Here is a 23,762-nt window from a genome sequence, read left to right as displayed (position 1 = left end):
TTCAATCGATTGTAATAAAAGTGTGATACAACCAGGATTGCACTCTAACATAATATAATCTTTATATTAATTAGTTTGTGTGGACAATGTGTCAATGTATTCCCAGAATTAGCCGCGGCTGGCTTTTCAACCTGAACATAGCTTGTATTTTCGCACCATTCAAAGATGGCGATTTTTTTTTGGACTCAGTAACGCGATAGCGGTATATCTTTGATGTCATAATTTTCTACCAATTATTGACTAATTGGTGATCAATTATGCAAATAAGAAGGATATATAAGAACTTAGGTGGTGGTGGTTTGCCATACGCCACCAAGCTGTTCGTTTGGTTACATCCTTCTGAGTAAAGGTGAGTGCTCTCTAATGACTATGCCTGCATTATGCACGCTATGTTGGGGGTCTTCTAACTTCTTTAACCACTAGTTAGCTTACTACTTTGCATTTTGGAAGGGAGCTTGGTTTCCATATAATTTGAACCTTGCTTAACTGAACAAAAAAAGCTTCTTTGTTGGTCCTATATTGTCCAATTTTTATTTTGGCAGCCTAAAAGGAACTTTTAAACTTGGATTCCTAGTAGTGGATGGGTAGAAAATTATATCTTCCCTTTTTAGAAATAACGATAGTGAGAAATTACGCTTAGTGTACTGAGACTGTGTCTACATAATGACATTATGTGAATCTGTGGCTTTGCCACAGTACAACTGCAGACCCATGACACTCCCATTTTATCCATCTTCTACTGAATGACCAACCATGTCTATTGGATGTTGGTCAGATTTTTTACTGGACTTTTTTTGGACCATGACTGATATTGTGTAGATTCCATCTCATATACAATATAAGTGGGATTTACACCATTTAACAAAAAGCACAATCTGCGAACAGAACTCTGCCATATTTTGTGTAATTCCGTTCAGCCGTTCGGGCTGTAGCCCTGGCTAAAGGTCCCCATGGAAAATTGCATGGGGAAAACACGTTTTGGGACCCCCCTTTTTTCTCAGACCCCACTAGACAAATCACCCCCAAACTTTCAGGGAAGGAGCAAGGAGCGGAACTGAGCAGGCCATTTTCTTGGAGAAAATTCGTCCACCGGCGCTAAAGTTATTCCAAATAGAATGTTGTGGATTTCCTATGGAAACTAGGTCCTAACTATAACTACCTACTGGCGACTGCCAGTAGGTAGTATATATATATATATATGCCCCGAGTAACGAACCAAGTAGGTTTATATGCCAGACGAGCAGAAGCCGCAAGTGACGGACCCTTGCAGTCTTGGCCAACTCGATGCCCATGAAGCGCTAATTTACCGCTTCAAGTGTTTTTCTCCTGAACTCAGGAAAAATCACTTTTTACATCAGACCACTATTTACGGTCTGCTTTTGAACGAGGGCTGGACACGCCTTAGCGTGTGTGGACCACCCCGCTCAAGATACACGGTCCTGACGAAAACCAAATAATCTTACTGATGGTTGAAACATGTAGACCTACTTTTAATTAACTCACATAGCACACTTGGCTATTTTTAAGTTTTTTTCACACGTGTCGAGGCACCTAAACCTTCCTAAATAGGCACTGGTGCCACAAATATATTTTAAACAGGGCTCAAGCACTCCAGAATAAATTCTTGGTGGGAGTAGACTTGTCCCTTTTTAACACACTTTCACTGTTATCTTTCGCACATATAAAAACAAAGAAACCCGCTCCACTGTAACCAGGTGTCGCAGCACACCCTATGGGCACTCGGCCTATGGGGTGGGACCCCAATGATGAAGCATGTCACCAACCAGGTTGGTGAGTGAGGGTTCTTCTCTAAGGACTACTACTGTCCTACGTAAAGGTTGGGGCAATCTTTTGCTAACCAGAGCCTAAAGCTCCTGATACAGAAGGATTCTCTTCTTTGTATTTTTTCGCCTATAGGGGGTACTCCTCCATTGTTGTTTAAATTCTAGCTTAGGGGACCAGGAGTTCCCACCTCACATAGACTGTGCAAATCTCCCTTACTCTCTCTTTTGTTATACAAATGCTTACACATCCACAGGTACCTATGTATGACAGTCCAACACAACCAATCTAAACATGACAACTGAGCAAACAGATATCCACAAGTCACCCATATTTGATAGTGCGAGTGGAGGGGGTAGATGCAGCAGTACTCACGATGGGCGCATACCTACCTGAAGCCCCTGTTCTCCCCACTGCAGCCTACTAATTGCCTCTGCAGTCTCCATCTCTCCCCTTTGCAGGCCTCCCTTCCCAGCTGGTGCATTCAGCTCTCTCAATGGTTGAATTGTGTATCTGTTTCACTATTTTAATAATGCTGGTTACTATGCTCTGCATTTATTTTACTCATAACTGCAGCACAGATATTTTATACAACAATCCAATTGTTTCAATGAATGTTTAAAATGCCAAATTGTGTATTTCCTGTGTCTCCTTTCGGGCATGCCTGAGTTAACAATGAAAGGGTAAATCTATGCCTACAGTTTCTTTTGGGGACTCATGGTTGTCATGGTCTCAGGCTGCAGACACCATTCAGTTACTTGTAAGCTTCAGTGGTCCAGATGGCACATTATGAGCTAGCCAGGAACTAGTTCAACATACTCTGATGGTATTAGTGGACCCAGTCCCCAACAGTTTTTACGCTTGTGCTGCCCAAACGTACGGTCTTACTGAATTAGTAGGAACTGTACAACACATCCATCTCATGTTCTTAACTGTGACTACCAGGTTCCTTCACTGCCCTACCCCAGAGGCAGACTTCTATAACATGGTGTGGTCCTACTCCAGTATAGAATGCTTATGGGTGATGATAGTGGAGATGTTGTTGAAGACAGTGGAGCGCCCAATTCCCATTGACCCTTTAATGTGCCTCCTGGGGATTTTCACACACTGAACCTTTGGGTTTACGGATGAGGAGTTCGAAACACTTGTGGGAACATCATCCACTTTTGGTAGCACTACCTCGAATTCTAGTCAACATAATGATGACACCAAAAAGTTAGTAGAACTTAAAAAGAAATTGAAAAGAATTGAAGCGCATGGAGAATTCATGCTTGCTTATTTACGACTAGGCATTATCCCCATGGGTCTCAGAGTGAGAAATATCCCTGGTCTCTTTGTTCACTACAAAGCATTTCTGGACAAATGGAGTAGAATTGCTAGTAGATGCTCAAGAGACCTGATGATGCTCATCGTTGAGACGGCTAAAGAACTAGCCGCAGAAGTAAGATCAGAAGTAGAAGACCTAGAAAATAAGATCAAAAAAATAGGCAGTATAGACGATTCAATGAAGAAAATTGAAGAGTGCAATAAGGAATTAGAATCATTTACCAGCTATCTTAAAAAAAAGAAAAAATGACAAATTACTGAAAGACAAAAGGTTTGCCACCATTGAAAACACCTATCCCTATCTGAGACCAGATTTTTATCAGCAAAATCATTACACCAATGAAACTAGGGATCAGCAACAACAAAAACAACGTCTAAATACGTTTTCAGAAACCTCAGACTCAGAAAATGAAAATAATGAGGGTTACTATGATTCTGACCTGATCTATAATCAAACACCCAACAGAGGAAACCGTAGACAGCCTTTTTTAGGGAACCGAGGGGGTGGACGGGGATGCCCCAGAGTTCACTTTCAGGGTCAACCGAGAGGGAATTACCAGCCACAACACCACCACCAACAGGAAGAACCACAGTTCATTCGCGAGACCAGAAGCAGACAATATTGGAAGCAGGGCATGTGATCCCAATTTTCAATCTAACTAAATTTGAACTAGATAAATACAGCACTAATTTGTTATCTAAAGGATTATCCTATGTTCCACATTCTACAGTTAATTTGTTTGAGTTATACTGTGATGTAATCTCATTCTTTCGAAAAATTCGTCTGAAAAAGTTCTTTGGATCCAATACCACTATAGAGGAAGAACACCCCTCTATAAAACCCCTTTGTCTTCCATCAACTTTTTGTCCAGGTCTTGAACAATTAGGACCTGAAGTAGCGACCTTCGAACTAGTCGTTCTGAAAAAATTAGACCAGGCCCTAAGATTTATTCCTAAACCAATCTACAACTTAGAAAAGGAAGAACATCAAGCCTTAATATCCCTTTCAAACAACAAAGATCTTACCTTCAAAGGGTGTGATAAAGGAGGTGGTATAGTGATCGTCGACACCTCACAATATGAGGTAAATATGCTCAAAATGCTAGATGATCCAATATTTTACGTCCCCTTGAGATCTCACTCCATGATAAATTTATCTAAGAAAATTATGTCCTTAACTAAATCAGCCCTAGATGACGGATTTATTAACACCAAAGAATTTGACTTCCTAAACCACCATCAAGGGAAAACTGCCTGTATTTATGGTCTCCCTAAAATTCATAAACATGCTAGTAACCCCCCATATCGGCCTATAGTTTCAACAATAGGAACGCCAACCGAACCACTTTCAAAATATGTGGACAATTACTTGCGTCCATTTATCCCTAAAATAGATTCTTACATACGTGATACAGGCAATATGATAGAAAAAATTGAAGGAATCCCCTTTAATTCCAACAATGAATTATTAGTCACAATGGACGTTGAGTCTTTATATAGCAACATCCCACTAGTTGATGCAATAAAAACTACTAGTTGGTTCATCGATCAACATCAGATTCCATGCCCGAAAAAATTCTTGCTTGCCTGTCTGGAAATAGTACTTACAGAAAATGTTTTTGAATTTGGTACCCATTTATACCGCCAAATCAAAGGTGTCAGTATGGGGGCTTCAGTGGCCCCATCAATAGCCAACATCTTTATGGCAGCCTTCGAAAAAGGATTCATTTACAATGAAATTGCCCCCTTTTACGAGTCCATCTCCCATTGGTCCAGATACATTGACAACATCTTTTTTGTCTGGACCGATGGGAGAGAGACTTTGGAAGAATTCCTCCAATGGATTAATGGAGCAAACCCAAACTTACATTTTACCTCCCATGTCAGTAATGAAATGGTAGAGTTTTTGGACATAGAAATCACCAATGATGTCGGAAACTTAAAAGTAGATCTCCACACATAACCCACTGCAAGGAATACATTACTCCACTATCGTAGTTTTCATCCTAGAACCCAGAAAAACAGTATTCCCTTTTCCCAGTTCCTACAAGTCAGGCGCAACTGTACAAACTTGGATGATTTTGATAAACAGGCTACAATAATGAGAACAAAATTTAGTGATAGGGGCTATCCCCACCATTTGATAAGAGATTCTTACAAACGAGCACGATACTATGATCGGGATTGTCTTCTAAGAACAAGATCCCCTAAATCCAATGATCAAATAGTCTGCATAACAAAACAATCAACCCTAAATGAAAAAGTAAAACAAGTCATAAATTCCAACTGGCACATTTTAAATAGCAATTGTCCGAATGACCAAAAATTAATGAAACCCCTCTTTGCCCAAAAAAGAAATAAAAATATTAAAGAATTCATTGTTCACTCACGCTTTAGAAAAAATACAAATGAAGAAATTTTGAATCAGAGATCCATTTTAACTAACAACCCATTAAAAGGGACTTTTCCCTGTTCCTCATGCAATTCATGTGGAAATATTTTACGAGGAGAAGAATTTGAACATAACGGACATAAAACCAAGGCTAGGGAAATGTGGAATTGTAAATCAAATAATGTGATTTACTTCATACAATGCCCGTGCCACCTAGGATACATAGGTGAAACTTCACGTAATGTTCAGATACGCTTAAACGAACATCGTTCAGCCATAAGAACTAAAAAAACTGCATGTCCCATGGTAAAGCACTTTATAGAGAAGGGACACTGCGCTGATGACTTCAAATGGAGAATTTTAGAGAAAATTCACACTGCAGACTCCAAAGGAGGCATGGCCATTCGAAAGAAAAGAGAGGTCTTTTGGATTTTCGTGTTTAATACCTTTCCGCAAGGTTTAAATAACGAAATCCCGTGGGAGCATGCTATCTGCTGAGGATTTAATACCGAATATACTGAAAGTATGCCCACACTATCTGATAAATGTTTATCAGATCTCTCAGTAAAGAATCCGGAATTAGACACTAGGTTATAATTTAATGACCTAAAGATATAACAACTGATCCAGACTGGAGATTAAATGTAGACTTATAGAAAAATGATGAAATGACTTTTTGAATCAAATAGAATTAAAATATTCAGGTGCCATAAATCCTTACAAAACTATATAGAATATGCATTTCCCCCCCCCCCTTTTTTTCGTCGTGCAAATTTAAACAATAACAACTAAAAAAATTAGCAGTAACAAATGAAAACCGCTAAACCTTTTCATTTTAATACTAACTATACGACCTTTTCCTCTATACATTGAAACTACAGAATAAGAGTCTTTTTTCACTTTTTAAACCAGACTCAGCAAGTGTTATCTCTCCAATTGATGGAGCGCACACAATACTCAATGAATGACGAGTCGCCAATCATGGAACTCGACTCAAAATTCCGCTAATGTCAGAATTCAATCCATTAAGACACTAACGTCAATACTAACACCCTATTACCAGTATATAATTGAAACATCATGTGAAATTCCGTTGTTAATATAAAAGTGAAACTACTATGCAATTTTCGCTGTTTGCTCGTAAACATAAACTTATTGAGCGGAAGTCGTCCAATCACTGGAGTAGACACTAAACTCCGCAAACGGTAAACCTCCAATCATTGATGTCAACTTATAACTCCGTGTAAACATTCAAAACTACGCGATGACATTGCCACTCTACAAGTAAGACGACGTACCAAATAAGTGAAAACAGGTGCTAAAGATTTAAGTAAGGTATATATACCAGATTCACAAACGGTTTTCTGTTCATCATTTTCCCGCGCTTGCCGTTGTCAGACGCAGCTACCCGCCATCGGACATAGGGAGCCCTGCCGACTATCCTCAGGTGAGCCTTAAGACTCAATCTAGCCCCCAAGAACTAAAATTTAGATTACATATAATGAAAATTAACAAAACCCTCTCCCCTCCTCTCTCCCCTTTTTTCTCACAGGCAGGGAGATCTTTTAATACCAACCCTTCCTTGCAAGATTTGAGAATCTTTTTTAACCTCATCATACCTCTGAAGTAGAGGAATTCGAATTTCTGGGTAAGAAGGCCAAACAGGATTCTTAGAGAATAAACTGCTGAAAAGCTGAAAAGCGGAAAGATAGTAAATTAGTTCTTACTTTGATTATTCTTTTGTAGGCAAATAGGAGGTTACATAAGGCAATACCTTGCCAACATATCGTTTTCAAGAACTGAAGAACACATTCATAGTATCATGAGAACATTATAATTTGCAATTGGTAAGACTACAAACTAAATAGAAACAATGGAATATTATTCTATACTGGTGTGTTCATGAGTAACCTTATCTTCTTTATTACCGCTGAAAATAGAAAAATAAATGTTTCTTTATCTTCCTCTACACTGTCTATAAATAGATATCTAGAATATCCAGAGAGGAGCTCATCCTTGGATCCCACAGTTTGCTAATCTACATAAAAGGGTTCCGGTTGGCGGATGTAAAATATTTATCATCAATACCAAATAGGTAAAGTCACCTGAAAACAGTTTCTTGAATATTAATGATAACCCTTATACTCTATACAAATACCTAACAGCCAGCATGCCCTTCCCTCTTTAAAGCTTCGGCAATACTTGACGTGGAAGAATTCATAATAAGAAGCAGACATACTATCAAGTTGTTTCTTTAAAACAAAAACTCTTACTAGTGAGTATCTTTCTTACAAAAAATGATATAAAAGGAGTGTTTCAAATGTTTCAATCTTGAATGACTTTTTATTAATAAAATCATCTTATGTCACTACAGATAGTCCCTTTCTGTATCCAAAAGAGGTACTGCCTGTCATTATACATCTGATCCCCTACTACATATCGAATAGATTGAATTCTGAGAGAACCTCATTGCTACTGGAAAATATAGGACTGATAGATATCAGCATCAAATTCCCCACCTCCCCCACATACCAATCAGAAAATGTCTGTTACTATATCAATTGGTTAACTATAGGGAAATGACAAAAATAGAGGAAAATGCAAACTGGATTGTGTCTGTTATAAATTATCTGCCTTTTTTGATTGACTATGGCTGCTAAAACTATATTATGTTTTGTTGTTAGACTTTTTTAACCTGTATAAATATGTGAATTTGAAATGATATGCATTCTTATTTTTATAGATATTACGTGGCTACTCCAGGAAGAAGGCGCTGGCCGCCGAAACGCGCGTAGAGTCATATAATTTCGCCACTTATCTATTATAGATAAAGAATCAAGTTTCCATACTATGTTTTAATTTTTATTCAATGATTCCTATGATAATGTACACTGTAATGTTTGATTTTTAACTTTGTGTTTATGTGAACATCTGCCTACTGTTTTAATATTAAATAAAAAACAATGTCTTTTAGTCAGCTGTAGCCATTCACTTATTATCTTTTACCATTAGGGTATTTAAAAAATAATTGCCTAGGTTGTTACTTTTCACATATACTGTTTTCCCTGACCTAGGAATTATAAGATTCATATCTTCAGGGGGTCCTTGCTAAATATACATAGATTTTCACACACTGGTCATGACTGGTGGGAGGCTCCACAGTGATGGGCAGTTTCTGCCCAAAGAAAGAGTAGACCATATGTCTGGACGTCCTTACTCTTTTGTCTTTGGCCTGCTAGTAGGCCAAACAAAGTATTACACGGACTGCCTTGCTTGATTTTACTCTTTACCTTGAAACTAGTCTTTAGGATAACGTAATGTAACAACCCCTATATGAGGTTGTGTATTTTAAATATGTAATGCCAGCCATTATATAAAACTAGAAGTATATCAATTAACTGTATAAAAAAATAACAATAATTCAACTACAGTTAAATTTTGATACATTTCTACCTTAGTTCTTTTCGGTAGGCTTTCATGATTGTGACACAAGTAACTACTACACAAATTGTAACAGGAAACACCTAAAGGGGGATTATCGCCTCACCACTCCATCCTGAAATGTCAGAAGCTCTCAAGCATACAATAGATTGCCCTGCATGAAACTTCAGTACAGGATCTTCACACCCTATATTGGGGTGGGAGTCTGCACATCATAGGTTTTCTTCAGAGTCATGTTGTATTAACATTCAAGGGGAAATAAGATATAGGCATGTAGGATCCTACTTTGCCACCCCCTTAAGCATCCTTAAAGAATACCATTGTCAACACTTTGGCCACCTTCTTTATATGTCTCATTAATCTCCTGAAATGTAGCCCTTGCTAGGCCTACGTTCATGTACAACAGTGGAGATCCTCAGAAGAACTTTTCAGGTCAAATGAAAGAGTTGGCTGGTTATCTGATTTGAACTTTTGCACATTTTAGAAATATAACAATTGGGGGCACATGCATCAAAAGTAGGAATTGCGAGTCCTTACTAACGATTATTAAGGATTTGCTATTAAGGAGTCACAATTACCTATGCATGTATGTTTTGCAAAAAAAATTGTGATTCCTACATATCCCTTAATAGCAAATCGCAAATCGTGATTGGCTATTAAGGAATTGCTTCTCATTCATTCCTATGAGCCCATAGGATTTAATAGGATTGCATTAGCAATTTGTGAGTACCAAGTAGGTACTCGCAAATTGCACATGTAATTTCAAGGGTGCAAGGAGGCCAAAAGGCCACCCTAATGCACCCTCAAAAAAGGTAAGTATGCACATGTACTGCACACACATGCCCTAGGGGCATGTGTATGTACCAAAATCACTTTGAAAAATGCATTTTTTTGCATTTTTCAAAGTAATTGCAAATTACCATCAACTTGAAGTTGATGGTAATTTGCATTTCCAAATTGCGAAAAGGCAATTTGCGAATGCATAATTCATCACATTTAGGGAATTGCTATATGCGATTGCCTAACTGCATTCGCAAAATAAGTAATCACAAAACTTGCGATTACCTATTTTACAAATTGATTTTGGGTTGATGCATCCCAAATGGCAAAATACTGGTTGCAAAGGGGCCGATTCTGCAAATTGGCCTGTTTGCAACCTGTTTTTTTCTTAAAACATGTGGCCCTTGGTGCTTAATATAAATTGCAAATCCATATGAATACATAATCACAATGCATCATTGGGAAAACTAAGCATTAGGTGGCTATGGATAGGAATGCCCTAAAAAATGCAATTAAAACATTGTTCTGCAATGTCAATAAGAAACACCATACTAAGAAGAAATTTAATGTCCCAACAGTATTACAAATCTGAACACGAACAAAGTGTTTTAAAGGGTAGCTCCTGCCCTGATTTCGAATTTGGGGCGGTATTACTTCGACACAAACATGACGGATAGCCCGTCCACCCTAGTACCATTCCATGATATTATATAGATAATTAACACATCTGCTAAACTCGAAACCAGGCCCTGAGTCTATTTTCATACCTAAAATTTATTTTTTCTAAGAATTTAGCAAATTTAAGTTCCGAATTGTGCTAGTTTTATTCATGCCACTAACCCTGTCATTTAAATAACTGTTTTTGTCCGTTGATCTGGCCTTGCACATAGCTAGCAGTTTTATGGGTGACACATTTCTAATAAGATTGTACCCAAATGGCCCAATTAGATTTTATCTGATGTTGTCAATTTCGTTGACCTCTAATTAAAAGGGAGTAATTGATGCACTTCATGTACAACTGGGGGGGAAATTTGGGGGAATGAGCGCTTTGGATGATTGGGCTAGAGAAAGTTGAGTTTTTACCTTGGAAAGAAGACAATTTGCCAGCCTGTTGCCAGCGTGTATTCACTTTGGAGGGGATATCAAAGTTTCCATGTAAACAGTTTTCCTTGCCCACTTGAGTCTCGGCTGTACCTAGTGAGTATAAATATCTCTTATTAAGCTGGATCTTTCTTACCTGCTTGAAAGGGCACTGGTCTCCAAATGGACACGTCATCCTTTGCACCACTATCTTTGTCATTCCAGATCGCCTCAAATTCAGTGGTATAGGCATAGATCAGTTTATCTGCATCATAAAGACAAAAAAGGAATCTATCAGAAAGAGATTCAATAAATAGATTCCATCCACCAATCCACACATACCCTAAAGAGTTCAAGACAGTGTTAACAAAAGACTGCAATGTTTCAAATTCTGCTATCCAGAGTGGTTGTCCGCCACTTTCAGTGGACACAGTCAGGAAATGAGAAAGAGACAATTCAATGACAATGTAAACCAACCTTCCCAGCAGTGTCCTACATTTGTGTATTTTGTTTCTCCAGCTCCAGCGTGGGGACAGAGGTAACCATCCACCTTGTCCAGGGGCAGTTCACTAGTGAATGGTATGGCGGAATTGATCCATGCCTCCCTCATGTAGTGTATGAGAACACAATTACAGATCATTGACCCTTTTCCTGATGCGGTGATGGTCCACCAAGCTAGGAACTGATGTGAAATGCACCCCTTTGCTTTGACTATAATAAAAGGTCACAGGCTGATCACCATTATCAAGTAGCATCCTCCTACATTGCCATAAAGGACTTTTCTAAAGGCTGTGACTTCACAATGATAATTAACTATTCTGTCAGATAGGTTCGAACAATGAAGCATGGTCACTGGAAAGGTGATAAATGAAAATGCAAAGGAGAACATTTTGCTATTTTGTGCTGCAACAAAGGGTTTAGAAATCTGCCTTCTTGTTTGGAGCATGACAAATTGTTTTTAACCCATAGGTTTATCACCTTTTGCAAGATTTTTATTTACTCAAAGTCAGATACCTGTAGAGTGGGGGCCCGGCCTTTTACTTTTTATATTTTATTTAGAAAAGACAGGATGTAGGGCCGAATGTCGCTGGCAGCTGCTCTACTTGACTTATATGAGCTGCGAACATAGAGATCTGCAAAATCATTCCTGAGAACAGGCCATAGAAGAGCTGAAGGTAAGAGACAGCTTTTGGTTTAATGTTAGCCTTGGGGGAAGAATTAGTGGAAGGGTAAAAGCAAGAATGGTAGGATTAGGGTAAAGGCTACTAGGCTACCACTAGATTAAAGTTTGAGGGAAAGGGTTATAGATACATTTAGGTTCAGGGTTAGATTGAGGAAAGACGTAGGCCCTCATTATGAGTGGGGTGATATACTCTGATTTGTGTGGTAACTCCTGGATAGTCTGAATAAAATGTTTGAGGACTGGAGACATGCTCTAATCAGTGTATGCCAATGGGGTAACTGTGCATAACCATGAGATAATGCAGAAGAATTGTGAGAATAATACTGAAAATGGGGGATACAGGTCTTTTAATGAGCACTCCAAGTTGCGGAGGTTTCAGTTGATGCAGTTGTAATTTATTGAAGTCCACATCGCAGCCATCCACCCCAAACCCCACAGCCCACCCAACACACACACTCACACCCACAGCACCCCTCCCAACCCCATTCACACCTGCCCCAAACCACACAAGAGGCCAGATCTCACTGCATGCATCTTCACATATAACACATCCCCATACCTCACTCGTACCCGCACAAAACCCCAGACTTGATGAGATCATGATCTTGTTAAATCAGATCAAAGAAGAACTCCAAGCACTCAATGATCTGATTTTGAGACAATCAGGGGGAACAGCCAGCAAGTATAATCTCTGACTCCGAACAAACTAGCAAACTACCTGAGTGTAGCCCTAGGAGACACTTAGTGGGGAGACCCTTATTGGGGAAGTTAGCTAACAGGGTTCGTATCTAATATGCAGCTTCATCTGTATTATACCAAACATCTTTCATGTCATGGAACATCGCAGGGCTTAGACCCTAATACTGTTTACGAGAACTGGAATAACTTCACAGAACAGCATGATATGGACAGTTACTACAGTTTTTTGTCCAGGATATTAAAATGTCTATGCCCCTGCTCTCACTGGAAGCAAAGACCGCCCTTCAAGTGGGTTAAAGACCTGGATTCACCAAGGTATCGGTCTTTCAGTTTGGGAGCTCCCACCAGGAATCCCTGACATCCTTGCCATTCAACTGATGTACAGTCCCTTTGGCAACATTGATATTTATAATATTTATCCAAGATGGTTTAGAGGCGGGAGAAAATCAGATACTGTAGAGGCATTTGATGATCTACTGGGCATAAAAGCAGGCAAATCTACATTCGTAATAGCAGGGGACTTTAACCTTACCTTTGAGTCACTGGATAGCACAGATAGTGACTTTTCAGCGGAAGAAGATGCCACTTGGGATATACCCAACTTGGAGTGAGCCCCTGTAAAACGATGGACAGAAGCAGGTGTCAAACTGAAGGCATTCTGTCTAGAAAAAAGGATATGGGATGGCTAATGGCAGAACTACTTCCAATAGAAAAGGGGCTAGCACATTTAATAATGGGCACCATACAATTCCCATTGAGTACCTCCTCATTGACTAAATCTATGGCACCCCCTTATTGACATGGCCATCATAGATCGAGTTGAGAGGGATCACAATCCACTCTCTTCTACCTTCCGCCTCTCGTTATTGGAAAAACAAGTCAATCCTGCTGATTTAACATCTACCAGCGATTTACTAGTCAGCAATGACATGAAGAGGCTTAAATTGTCTAAAATAATCAGTGATTCCAAATCATTATCCACCATGAGTAGGGATGTGGATGATGTGGTTGCCTCATTGGAGGCCCTCCGTGCTACTACCCAACCAGTAGGTCTGATATCTACTATTCACATTTCTTTATTTGATAAAGTAGGGTCTCACTTTCAGAGACCTTGCAGTAGAAAAGGCCCTTTCAATCATACAAGACAGAAATGGTACAATAAAGAATGTAGCCTAGCTCATAAATCCCTCAGGGGAGCCATCAGAACAAAAATCTGAACGCTATAAGGGATGCCAGGAAGGCTTACAAAATGGCACAGGAAAAATCTATAAGTGAATGGCATGAGGGAAGGTGGCAGGAACTGAAAACAGCATGTGTAAGTAGTAACATACACCATTTCTGAGTTCTTGTAAAATGGGGCAGGGGTGCACATCCCCCTCCCCAGAAAATCATATTGCCCGTGAAACGTGAGTAAAACATTTCTCCCTTCAGTATTGTATTGATGCTACTGAGGTCTGTGAACCCCTAGTAAACGCCCCTAGCCAGTCGTTAGGCCTGGTATTCGAACCATCAGATGTAATGGTCGCCCTAAATGCAATCACGCGGGGAAGAGCCCGGGGCATTGATAGCATTCCGGTAAATGTCTTCATACACGATAGGGAGAAGTGTGTTGGTATATAACCCTGCTAGCAAATGTCCTTGCACAGGGCGCCCCCATCCCTGACTCGTGGAAGGGGGAAGAGATCATACCAGTTTATGAAGAGGGGGAAAGGTCACAGCCGGAAAATTATCGGCCCATTAGTCTCATCAACTCCATCCAAAAGGTGATGGCACGCCTTGCCTTGGGAATGGTACAGGAATGAGTAGATGAAAATAACATTCTAACTCACCACCATGCCGGGTTTCGTGCGCATATTAGCACAATAGATCAGGTCTTTACAACTAGCTGGAGTGTTTAGAAAGAATTTAGTCTATCTCTGATTAAAATTGTAAGCCCCGTATTACATATTTACAATGCTATGGTGGTTAGCTCAGTCCCCTACAGCTCAGAGCACTTGGAGTATGGAATTTTAGCACAGCTAAACTCCGCTGAAAATACGTTTTTACGTGCAATCACTAGCCTCCCCAAAAGTACCCCATCTCTCCCACTGCTTACTGATATGGGGTGGTATTCATTGGTGGATCTAGCGAGGCTTCGTACCATATTATATTGGCGCAGAATATGGGTTACCCCAGAGCTATCAACCTATGCAAGTGGTCTTCGGGATGTTATAGGAGCTGACCGCTACCACAAAATAGGCCTCAAGAGGACGCTGATTACAATGGGCATGACCAATTTGTTTGGAGAATACGTCTGAATTGCTGTCTCTACCTAAAGTTGCATTGAAGGAAAGATATTGGAAAATGGTAGGGCTAAACAGCAATAGAATGAGCAATGGTAGCATTTGACTGGGAAGTTTTAGCAGGTTAAACTTCGACCCCATCTTGTATCTTATTGGGACATAATATCACAGCCCCTTGACCGCAAACTCTATTTCCAATTTAGAGTTGGTACCCTGCCCCTAAAATATTTTACTGCAAAATGGTCATCATCTGGAGACAATAAGTGCCTACACTGTGCTGAAACATACCCACATATTTTCTTTGTGTGTCCTGCTTATGTTACTCCTTGAAAGACCTGGTCAGTGCCAATGTGTAAGAACCTGGGTACCAGGCAAAGCTGTGAAATCTAAGAATCTTGAGGACCGAACCCCTTGCCTTGCTATGTGTTGTGGTAAATGAAGTTATAACTCCAGAGGAAGCCAGGTAGTTTATCCAAGATGTAGGTTTATTAGAAGATCAATACAAGTTCCAAGTAAGTCTCAAGTAGATAGTAAATAGAAGGTCAATAGATTGTCCCACCAGGAGCAAGATGTTAGTAGCTCAGCCCACACTCCTCAACTGTCACTCCACAGACACACAGGCACTCTCACATTCTAAACTCACTGACATCACGCACTCCAACATTCCACGCAGACACCACACTCACTCTGGCTTGAGCAACTAGAAAGGAGGAGAAACCAGGTACAACATATCCCCTTTTCTTCACAGAAAATAAACAGAATAACTTACAACTAAGCAAATATAAAATGAAAGATAAACTTGCAAAGAAGCAGACAGATCAAAAGGAAAGAGAGAGAGAAATAGGTGAAAAGAATAAAGGAAGCAAAGAAACAAAGTAAAAGGATAAACCATAAAGCATGGCACATATCCCCTTTTCTTCACAGGAAATAAACAAGAAATAAACCAAGCAAACTTGAAAAGACTTAAAGTGCAAAAACATAGAGTAGAAACCCCACTGCATTATACATATAATGGGAATGCACAACTTTAACAAAATAACCTTAAAACTTAAGCTTATCAATAATAACCCTAAGGCGTATTCATACCTGCACTTCCTTAATAATAACGCTAACGCGTTTTGAAACCTGTACTTTAATTTATGAAGCAAACGCGTCTTAATACCTGTAATTCCTGAACATAGAAGCTAACGTGTTTTGAAACCTATACCGTGTCTTGATACCTGTACTTATCAAATTGAAGAATAAAGCGTTTTAATACCTGTATTGCACCATTTACTTGTGCCGTATAATAATGAGAGAAATTGAAGAATAACGCGTTTTAATACCGTATTGCACCATATACTTGTGCCGTATAATAATTAGAGAAATTGAAGAATAACGCGTTTTAATACCTGTATTGCACCATATACTTGTGCCGTTTAATAATTAGAGAAATTGAAGAATAACCCGTTTTAATACCTGTATTGCACCATATACTTGTGCCGTATAATAATTAGAGAAATTGAAGAATAACGCGTTTTAATACCTGTATTGCACCATATACTTGTGCCGTATAATAATTAGAGAAATTGAAGAATAACGCGTTTTAATACCTGTATTGCACCATATACTTGTGCCGTATAATAATTAGAGAAATTGAAGAATAACGCGTTTTAATACCTGTATTGCACCATATACTTGTGCCGTATAATAATTAGAGAATTGCAATGCGTCTTACTACTTGAGCTGTAAAGTTAAATAGTACACACCTAAAGTTACACAAACTAGAGTGCACAATTAATAAATTAATTTAAAAACATGGCCAAAAGAACAAAACTCACACTGCTGGATGTATAATGAAAGTAAGTCAGGCATCACATAAATATGTAGGTAGGGAACAGTTGAAGAGTGTGCGCACCATTCTCACTGAATAAATTAATAAGAGCAAGAAGACCAGCTTCTTCCTAACACTATCCTAAGAATAAAGATGGTATTTGTGCTCAAGAATATTAAATACAGTACCTGACCACTTTATGAGAAGACTAAAAGAAGCAGTGAATAATATAACATTCAGCTAGAAGGAAAATTGTGTTATATTATAAAAGCAGTTTTTCATCAGATTAGGTTATGCATGCTCAAAATTAATGTAGAATAATTAATAAAGTTTAAACAATGTATATTACAACACCGGTGAGCGAACCCTCTCACCCGAGTTGACAACTGTCTCTGCATTCAGTTAATTTCCGGAATCTGTTAGTCTGCGCAGGATAAAAACTTTCACTCATGTAGAAGCGAGGATTTCATGTATTGCCACATTTTCAAAACTAACTTTAAATTTAAAAGCGTGAACTGCAAGAATCCTCTTTTCTTAACAACCCCAAATCCGAGTGAACTTCACACAAGATGGTGGCACGTCTCTTCACGTAAGTCCGGGTGGCTCAGGGTACGTCGCTGCTCTAAACATGCAAGTGCAGCAAAATAAGACTACCCAACGTCACAATGGGCTGTGAAGAGAAGGTAGGCTTGACGCATTTCTTCCTGACTTTCAAAAATATTAATGACGGTTTAAGCAACATTCGCGCATTTCCCATTGCGCAGTTAGAATAAGATGATTTTAAATGGAAGATTCCCAAATACGTGTGGTCATAAATTTTCCGCATGACCTCGCTAGTAAGATTTTAAATGCAGCTGCTGCGTACTGTTCCTCTTCCACTCTGCGTACTGTTCCTCTTCCACTGTGCCAGGCTCACAATCTTGACAGCACTTAACAAAAGAAGACGGAAGCTAGTGTATCAGCAATCCTTCACAGTGTCTTGTTCATTACAAAGTCTGTCACACCCTTCTCGACCTCACGGGGCGGGAGTTGTGTGTTGTTGACTTTGAAATATTCCAGGCACATGATGTGACAGCTTAAACCGCCCATAAATACATCCCCGGCACAGCTCACAGCATAACAGTTGCTTTTCACTTTCAACCAAGAAAAGATTACAGTACTGTCGTTGAATTAACTGCGCAATTTGTAACCATAAAATGTTCATACAGATCAGAACCCTGGGTTAGTAGGCTGTCCGTTGGAAAGGGACACTGGTGGGACTTACCAGGGTTGTTTTCTTGTTCTCTTGTTTCCGTTTCAGCTGAGATAAACTTCTATCATTTAAAATATCCAGATTCAGTTTCAAAAGTTCCAGTTTCTTTATTTCCTTATCATCCTTGCACGCTGTAAAAACGTCGCCAAAATGTTGTGGTAAATGAAGTTATAACTCCAGAGGAAGCCAGATAGTTTATCCAAGATGTAGGTTTATTAGAAGATCAATACAAGTTCCAAGTAAGTCTCAAGTAGATAGTAAATAGAAGGTCAATAGATAGTCCCACCAGGAGCAAGATGTAAGTAGCTCAGCCCACACTCCTCAACTGTCATTCCACTTACACACAGGCACTCTCACATTCTAAACTCACTGACATCACGCACTCCAACATTCCACGCAGACACCACACTCACTCTGGCTTGAGCAACTAGAAAGGAGGAGAAACCAGGTACAACACTATGCTATTCCTCTAGCTAAATTCTTAAAGTGGATGTGGTGCATCAGATCAAAATCTGTAAAAATTGAAAACAATTTTGCTCCTTTGCTAGCTGGTTTCTCCTCCAATGAAACATTGATCTGATCTTTTTATTGGGTGCTATTTAAATCCTACTATATAGAGTTCCTGTCTGTTTGCATTTTAAAACATGTTTTTATCAACAATTTAACTTTCTAACTTTTTACCAGCGATTACTTTTTTACTGTATGTCTGATTTTACTTATTTTATTTGATCCGCTACAGCAATAATATGGATAATTATGTATCTCAAGGTTTTCCACCCTCTGAGTTGTGGCTTTTTAAAAATTGCAAACTATGTTATTATTGTATATAGTGTATTCGATGTGATTTACTGGTGCCATCATTGATAAGATTTTCGATTTTTAAACTTTGATGAAAAGAGAATTGTTTATATCCTTCTGAATATAGTAATTTGATAGATTAACTCTTCTGATGAAATGTGTACTTTATGCTGTACTTGCTTTTATGACAACAATGTCGAAATAAAGCTTTTGATAAAAGCTTAACGCCTTTCAAAAGGAGGCATTAATGTGGTCCATCAAGGAGAATTACTTTTATTTCTCCGAGTTTATTGCTCGGTCTGTGTGTGGTGAATTCTGAGGCACAAATAAAAGGAGCAAAACACCACCCTGGCGCATGATTGTCTGAGTTGGTGCACTGCTGCTGTTTGGCACCAGCGCAAGGGAGAGCGCAGGGGTGCACCGTATTCTTGTAAATACAGCGCGTCCCTGCTCTTTTTGAATGACACAGCTCGGTGCAGCACAATTGCTTGCTGGCTCCAGCTGCCTCTACTTACTGTCACTCGTTCACAGTAAGTTTACCTTTGACCCTGTACAGCTCTCCGATGCATTACGGCTCGGTTTGTGCTATATATACACCACATACATACATACATCTTACCTGCGCCGGATGCTGAGTGAATGAAAAGGATGCCGAGAAACATCAGTGGCAGCACAGAGGAGCCCCCCATCCTGGCCAACGGGTTACTCTGAAGATGTGTCTAGAAAAGAAGGAATGGATTTAAAGGGGACTTTTAAAGGACAAAAGGAACTGAAAAGTGTATCTGATTCATGAAATCAAAGAATGACGGCTCGGCGTGGAATGATCAGGATTGAGGAGTGAAGAGAAGTAGGGCAAATGAGGGCCTAGGAAACAGGTTTTAAGGGGGGAGGGGTGTAAAGAAAGTGTGGGTCGAGAAGGGTGAGTGAAAGAAAACAGGAAGAGAGAGGAGATGAATGAAAGCATGACGACAAAGGGGGAAATGTATGGAGGGCAGAATTGATGAAAAGATGAATATGTGAGGTAAGGAAAAGCAGAGGAGTGAAAAAGGGTTGTATTGAAGGAAGGGAATATTTGTTTTTATACAGTAGAACCAATACAAGCTGCTTTACCGAGATCTTATATGCATATTCAGAAACATACTCAGAATGCTTGTGCAATTCACACCAATATCACTTGATGCACGTGGGGTCTTTCCTGTTTTTGATTTAGAGACATATGAGTGAATTTAGCCCTTTTTAGTAGATAAATCCATCATTAGGTCTGCCTTTATTTCATTGCCGTGTAATGCCCCAGACGGGCATGAAGAGAAAGAGTGAACTAGGGAGGCAGAGAAGAAGACGAGAAAGATTCAGGTCTGCAGTCAAAAAGGCAAAGAGGGAAAAGTTGCCCATTTGCTCCCATAGGATTACCCACACATTTTGGGCACATTTTGTAAAACTATGATGACACATGATTTTTCGAGGCGTACTTTCTAACTTCAGGCGTCTTCCCCAACAGCCTAAGGACCCCTGGCATCAAGCTGATAAAACAAAAAAACTCTCCATAATCCAGCAAACCCAGACAGCTGCCCACTGAGCTCCATTCAGCAGTCCCTTGGAACTCTGATTGAAAGAGCTCCCTGGCTAAAAAGCAGAAAAGTGCGAGTGACGTTGTCAGTTTGCATCTTATCCAATCATCTGGAAAGGAAAGACAGACTGAAACAGGAACCACATATTTTTAAGTCCCCATACCAATCTGTGGGAGTGAAAAGCTCTCAATTCCTGTTCTTCCCATCAGACTCCAACGTGGGCCCTTCCTCCAGGTTCCCCCTTCACAGCAGCACCTTCACCGCAAATATCACGACCCTATTTCCCCCGACAAACAGGTAAGTCTGTTTGTACCATATACCCATTGACTGGACTGGCCACGCATGGGCCAAACTTCAGCAACGGGTAGGTGGTATTGTTACACAAGTATCATGCATATGGGTACATTCGAGACGTGTAGTTGTAATGTACACATATGCATCAATCAATATGGAAATACATAGACCGCTGCCAGGAACACTAACGTTGACCTATCAAAACCTCGTAATACAGCGGACGGGAGACAGCCGGTGCTGTGGTCTTCCAGAGACTGCAGCTGTGGCAGTGGGGCCATCGGACCACCAAACTCGTAATGTGGCCCTTAGTATTACTTTTAATGTCTACAGGCATTTTGTATCACATAACAGCAGTATTAACTTTGGCACACATCTGTTTATGTGATAAATCCAAAACTGCTGACAAATTCACAGGGAAAACTGTTTATGTGACACAATGAAAAGCAAAGAAGAGCGTTAAAGCAACGCAGCGTTGTATCTGTGTTAGGGTGGGGGTAGCAGGAGGGAGATGCCGCAGTAGTATGTTGCAGCCAATAACTTTCTTTCAAATCTGATTGAAAGGATGACAGGTTAGCATGGAGTTTTTTCTTTGGGCGGCCCGGCCTGGGAGAGCTTTTTTTGTTTTTGAATTGGTATTGGTGCACAGAATGAAGGCGCTAGGGAGGAATAGCAGCATCAGGAGTTTACTTGCTTTTAAGGGCAAGGCTATAAGGGGAAGCGCTCAAGATGTAAAGCACAATTTATCATTATTGATTGGGGAAACTGTGTGGGCTGTGTTTTACAACATCAAGTCATTTTGTTTACTTTTGATTGGGTGGGACCAGAGGTAGTTTGTGCTGGGAGAGTGAATACAGCAGATGTAGGTCAGTGGTTACAAGCAACACAACATGGATTATACGTAGGTCAACATAACATCCACGCTTAAGAACTACATGGCCTGTCCATGGAAGTGGCAGTTAAAGGAATTGATGAGGAAAGGCAATACAATCTTGGGAGTCTTGATTCCTTAACATTCTAAGACCAGTATTTGTAATGTGCTTCCGTGATTGGCTATTTAACAAGCTAAATAAGAATGTGTGGTGGTTAGCGAGATGTCCACAGCACCACCAATGATAAGTCAATTTTAGAAATTAAGTGGTGAATTACTGGTCACCATTAGGTGTAAGAGACTTACTGCAAAGTTGTGAAGGTGTGTCTATTGCAGACTGTCCAAGTTTACCTGATTGAATATCAAATTACTGGCCACACAGTTTTGGTACTTAAGTTTCTTAAAAACAGGTCCTCTTACATCAGAACCCTCTGAAATATTTTCAGATTACTGCAAATAATTCTAAGACTTTCAAAACACACTCTAACATGAAATGAAAGAGAATGAAGACTACGTTGTCCATTATTATAACAGTTGCCATCTGGTAAATGTATACCCCCTTCATCATACACTGGAACATAACTCACCAAATACCCTTTGGTATTCCCTCTCTGGTATGCAGTGGAAATCAACCATAGAATGTTCCTGTGCTGTGCCCCCCTCCCCCTCCCCCGGGTCTGCCCAAGGTCATCTCTCCAAGAATGGTCCTTTAATATCCAATCTCTTACCAGCACTGGACTCTCACCCATACAGTGTCACTTTGAGCTGCCATCTCTTTTCTGCATTCAATCATCCCCCTAGAATGCCCACTTACCCATCACCCGTAGAATGTCGCCCTGGTGTGTCCTCTGTGGTAAGCCTCAGACCATCATCCCAGAATACCCATTAATAAGTCTGCCCCTCTGGTGACCCTCTCTCTTCCGCTCGCAACAGTCACCCACAGAATGCTCCTCTGCTGTACTCTCTCGGCCTCTCTGGACCATCACCCCCAGAAGGTCTGTTTCGTGCCCAGGTTGGAACTCACAGATCCATTACCCACTGGATGTCTCTATGGAATGCCTGCTCTGGTCGGCACTGGCGCATCACTTCTAGAACTGCCACGTTTGTGTGTCTTCTATGCTCTACTATCGATCACCACCCCTAGAATGCCCCTCGAGGTTGCCCTATCTCGTCGTTACTGGACCATCACCCATATGACGCCTCGCTGGTGTACCCTGTCTAGTCTTGATGGGACCAACACCCCTAGAATACCCCTAAGGCATGTTCTTTCTGGTCTGCACTGGACACTCGACCGTCCAATGTCACCCTGGTGTGCCCTCTCAGGTCTGCACTCACCATCACCCATAAAATGTCCCCCTGGTGTGCCCTCCCTGGACTCCACTGGGCCATCACCCTTAGAATAACCCTCTGGTGGTGTCCCCTCTCCAGTGCACACCCCTCTGCTGGATACTCACACCTGTCACTGGAGATCTGGTAGAAGCTCTCCACGTTCGGCTGTCTCTGCTGAGGTGCAGTGATGCTGTAGAGGTGTGTGACTGGAGAAGGGTCTAGGCGCACCTGCACTCAGGGACGCAGGGGCACCAGCTCTCAGCTCAGCACCAGCTGCGGCAGCGCTCTATTTATGGAGAACGCTGAAGCGTCAAAATGCAGAAATTCCCGTTTTGGCACTTTGATTCTAATCTCGTGTCTCTTCTTGGGAACAGGGTGTGGCCATCGGTGCAGACACAGAATGATGGATTGACCGGCTCCAGTGTCACAAAATTATATGTTTACACTATTTGCCTAGGGCCTGACTTTATTTTGGTGCCTGAGTTCGTGACAGACACCTAATGACCTCTCGTAGGCGTGAAAACATAAAATATAAGGGGACGAGGTCATGACTACCCCGTCTCTTTGCAAAACCAATGCTTGTCTCTTAGGGCTAATTCCAGATGTTATTACTATTCAACCCAATCCCCCTTATTCAAACGAGATTAAGAACCAGCGGCAACCCTCCGAGTAACTCCCACACATTTGGAAGATGCATTAACCTATTGAGCTACCTTACCAGCTCAGCTGATGGGGTCCCCCGTACCTACCCTGAAGACTCATTGCAAAAGTCTGTGGCAGGATTATGCCGTTTTAAATGTGTATATGACGAATTAGAAATGTATTTAGATGATAATTGCATTGTGTTGCATAGTATGATTGTTGGTTGCATGTGT

General features: G+C 40.4%; 1 protein-coding gene across 1 annotated transcript in view; it reads right to left on the bottom strand.

Annotated features, from left to right (window-relative positions):
- Window positions 1-23,148, bottom strand: part of LOC147712441 (uncharacterized) — a 116,218-nt gene extending 93,070 nt beyond the window's left edge. Inside the window, exons 1-3 of the mRNA XM_086923115.1 lie at window positions 23,015-23,148; window positions 19,448-19,547; window positions 10,959-11,066 (exon numbers count right to left, since the gene is read on the bottom strand). Coding sequence (XP_086779241.1) covers window positions 10,959-11,066; window positions 19,448-19,517 — 178 coding nt within the window. The 5' untranslated portion in view covers window positions 19,518-19,547; window positions 23,015-23,148. The remainder of the gene's footprint in view (window positions 1-10,958; window positions 11,067-19,447; window positions 19,548-23,014) is intronic.
- Window positions 23,149-23,762: the final 614 nt, after the last annotated feature.

Source organism: Lissotriton vulgaris, chromosome 5 (assembly GCF_964263255.1).
Source record: "Lissotriton vulgaris chromosome 5, aLisVul1.2, whole genome shotgun sequence".
Classification (NCBI taxonomy): Eukaryota; Metazoa; Chordata; class Amphibia; order Caudata; family Salamandridae; genus Lissotriton; species Lissotriton vulgaris.
This window is presented reverse-complemented; position numbering and strand designations above follow the sequence as displayed.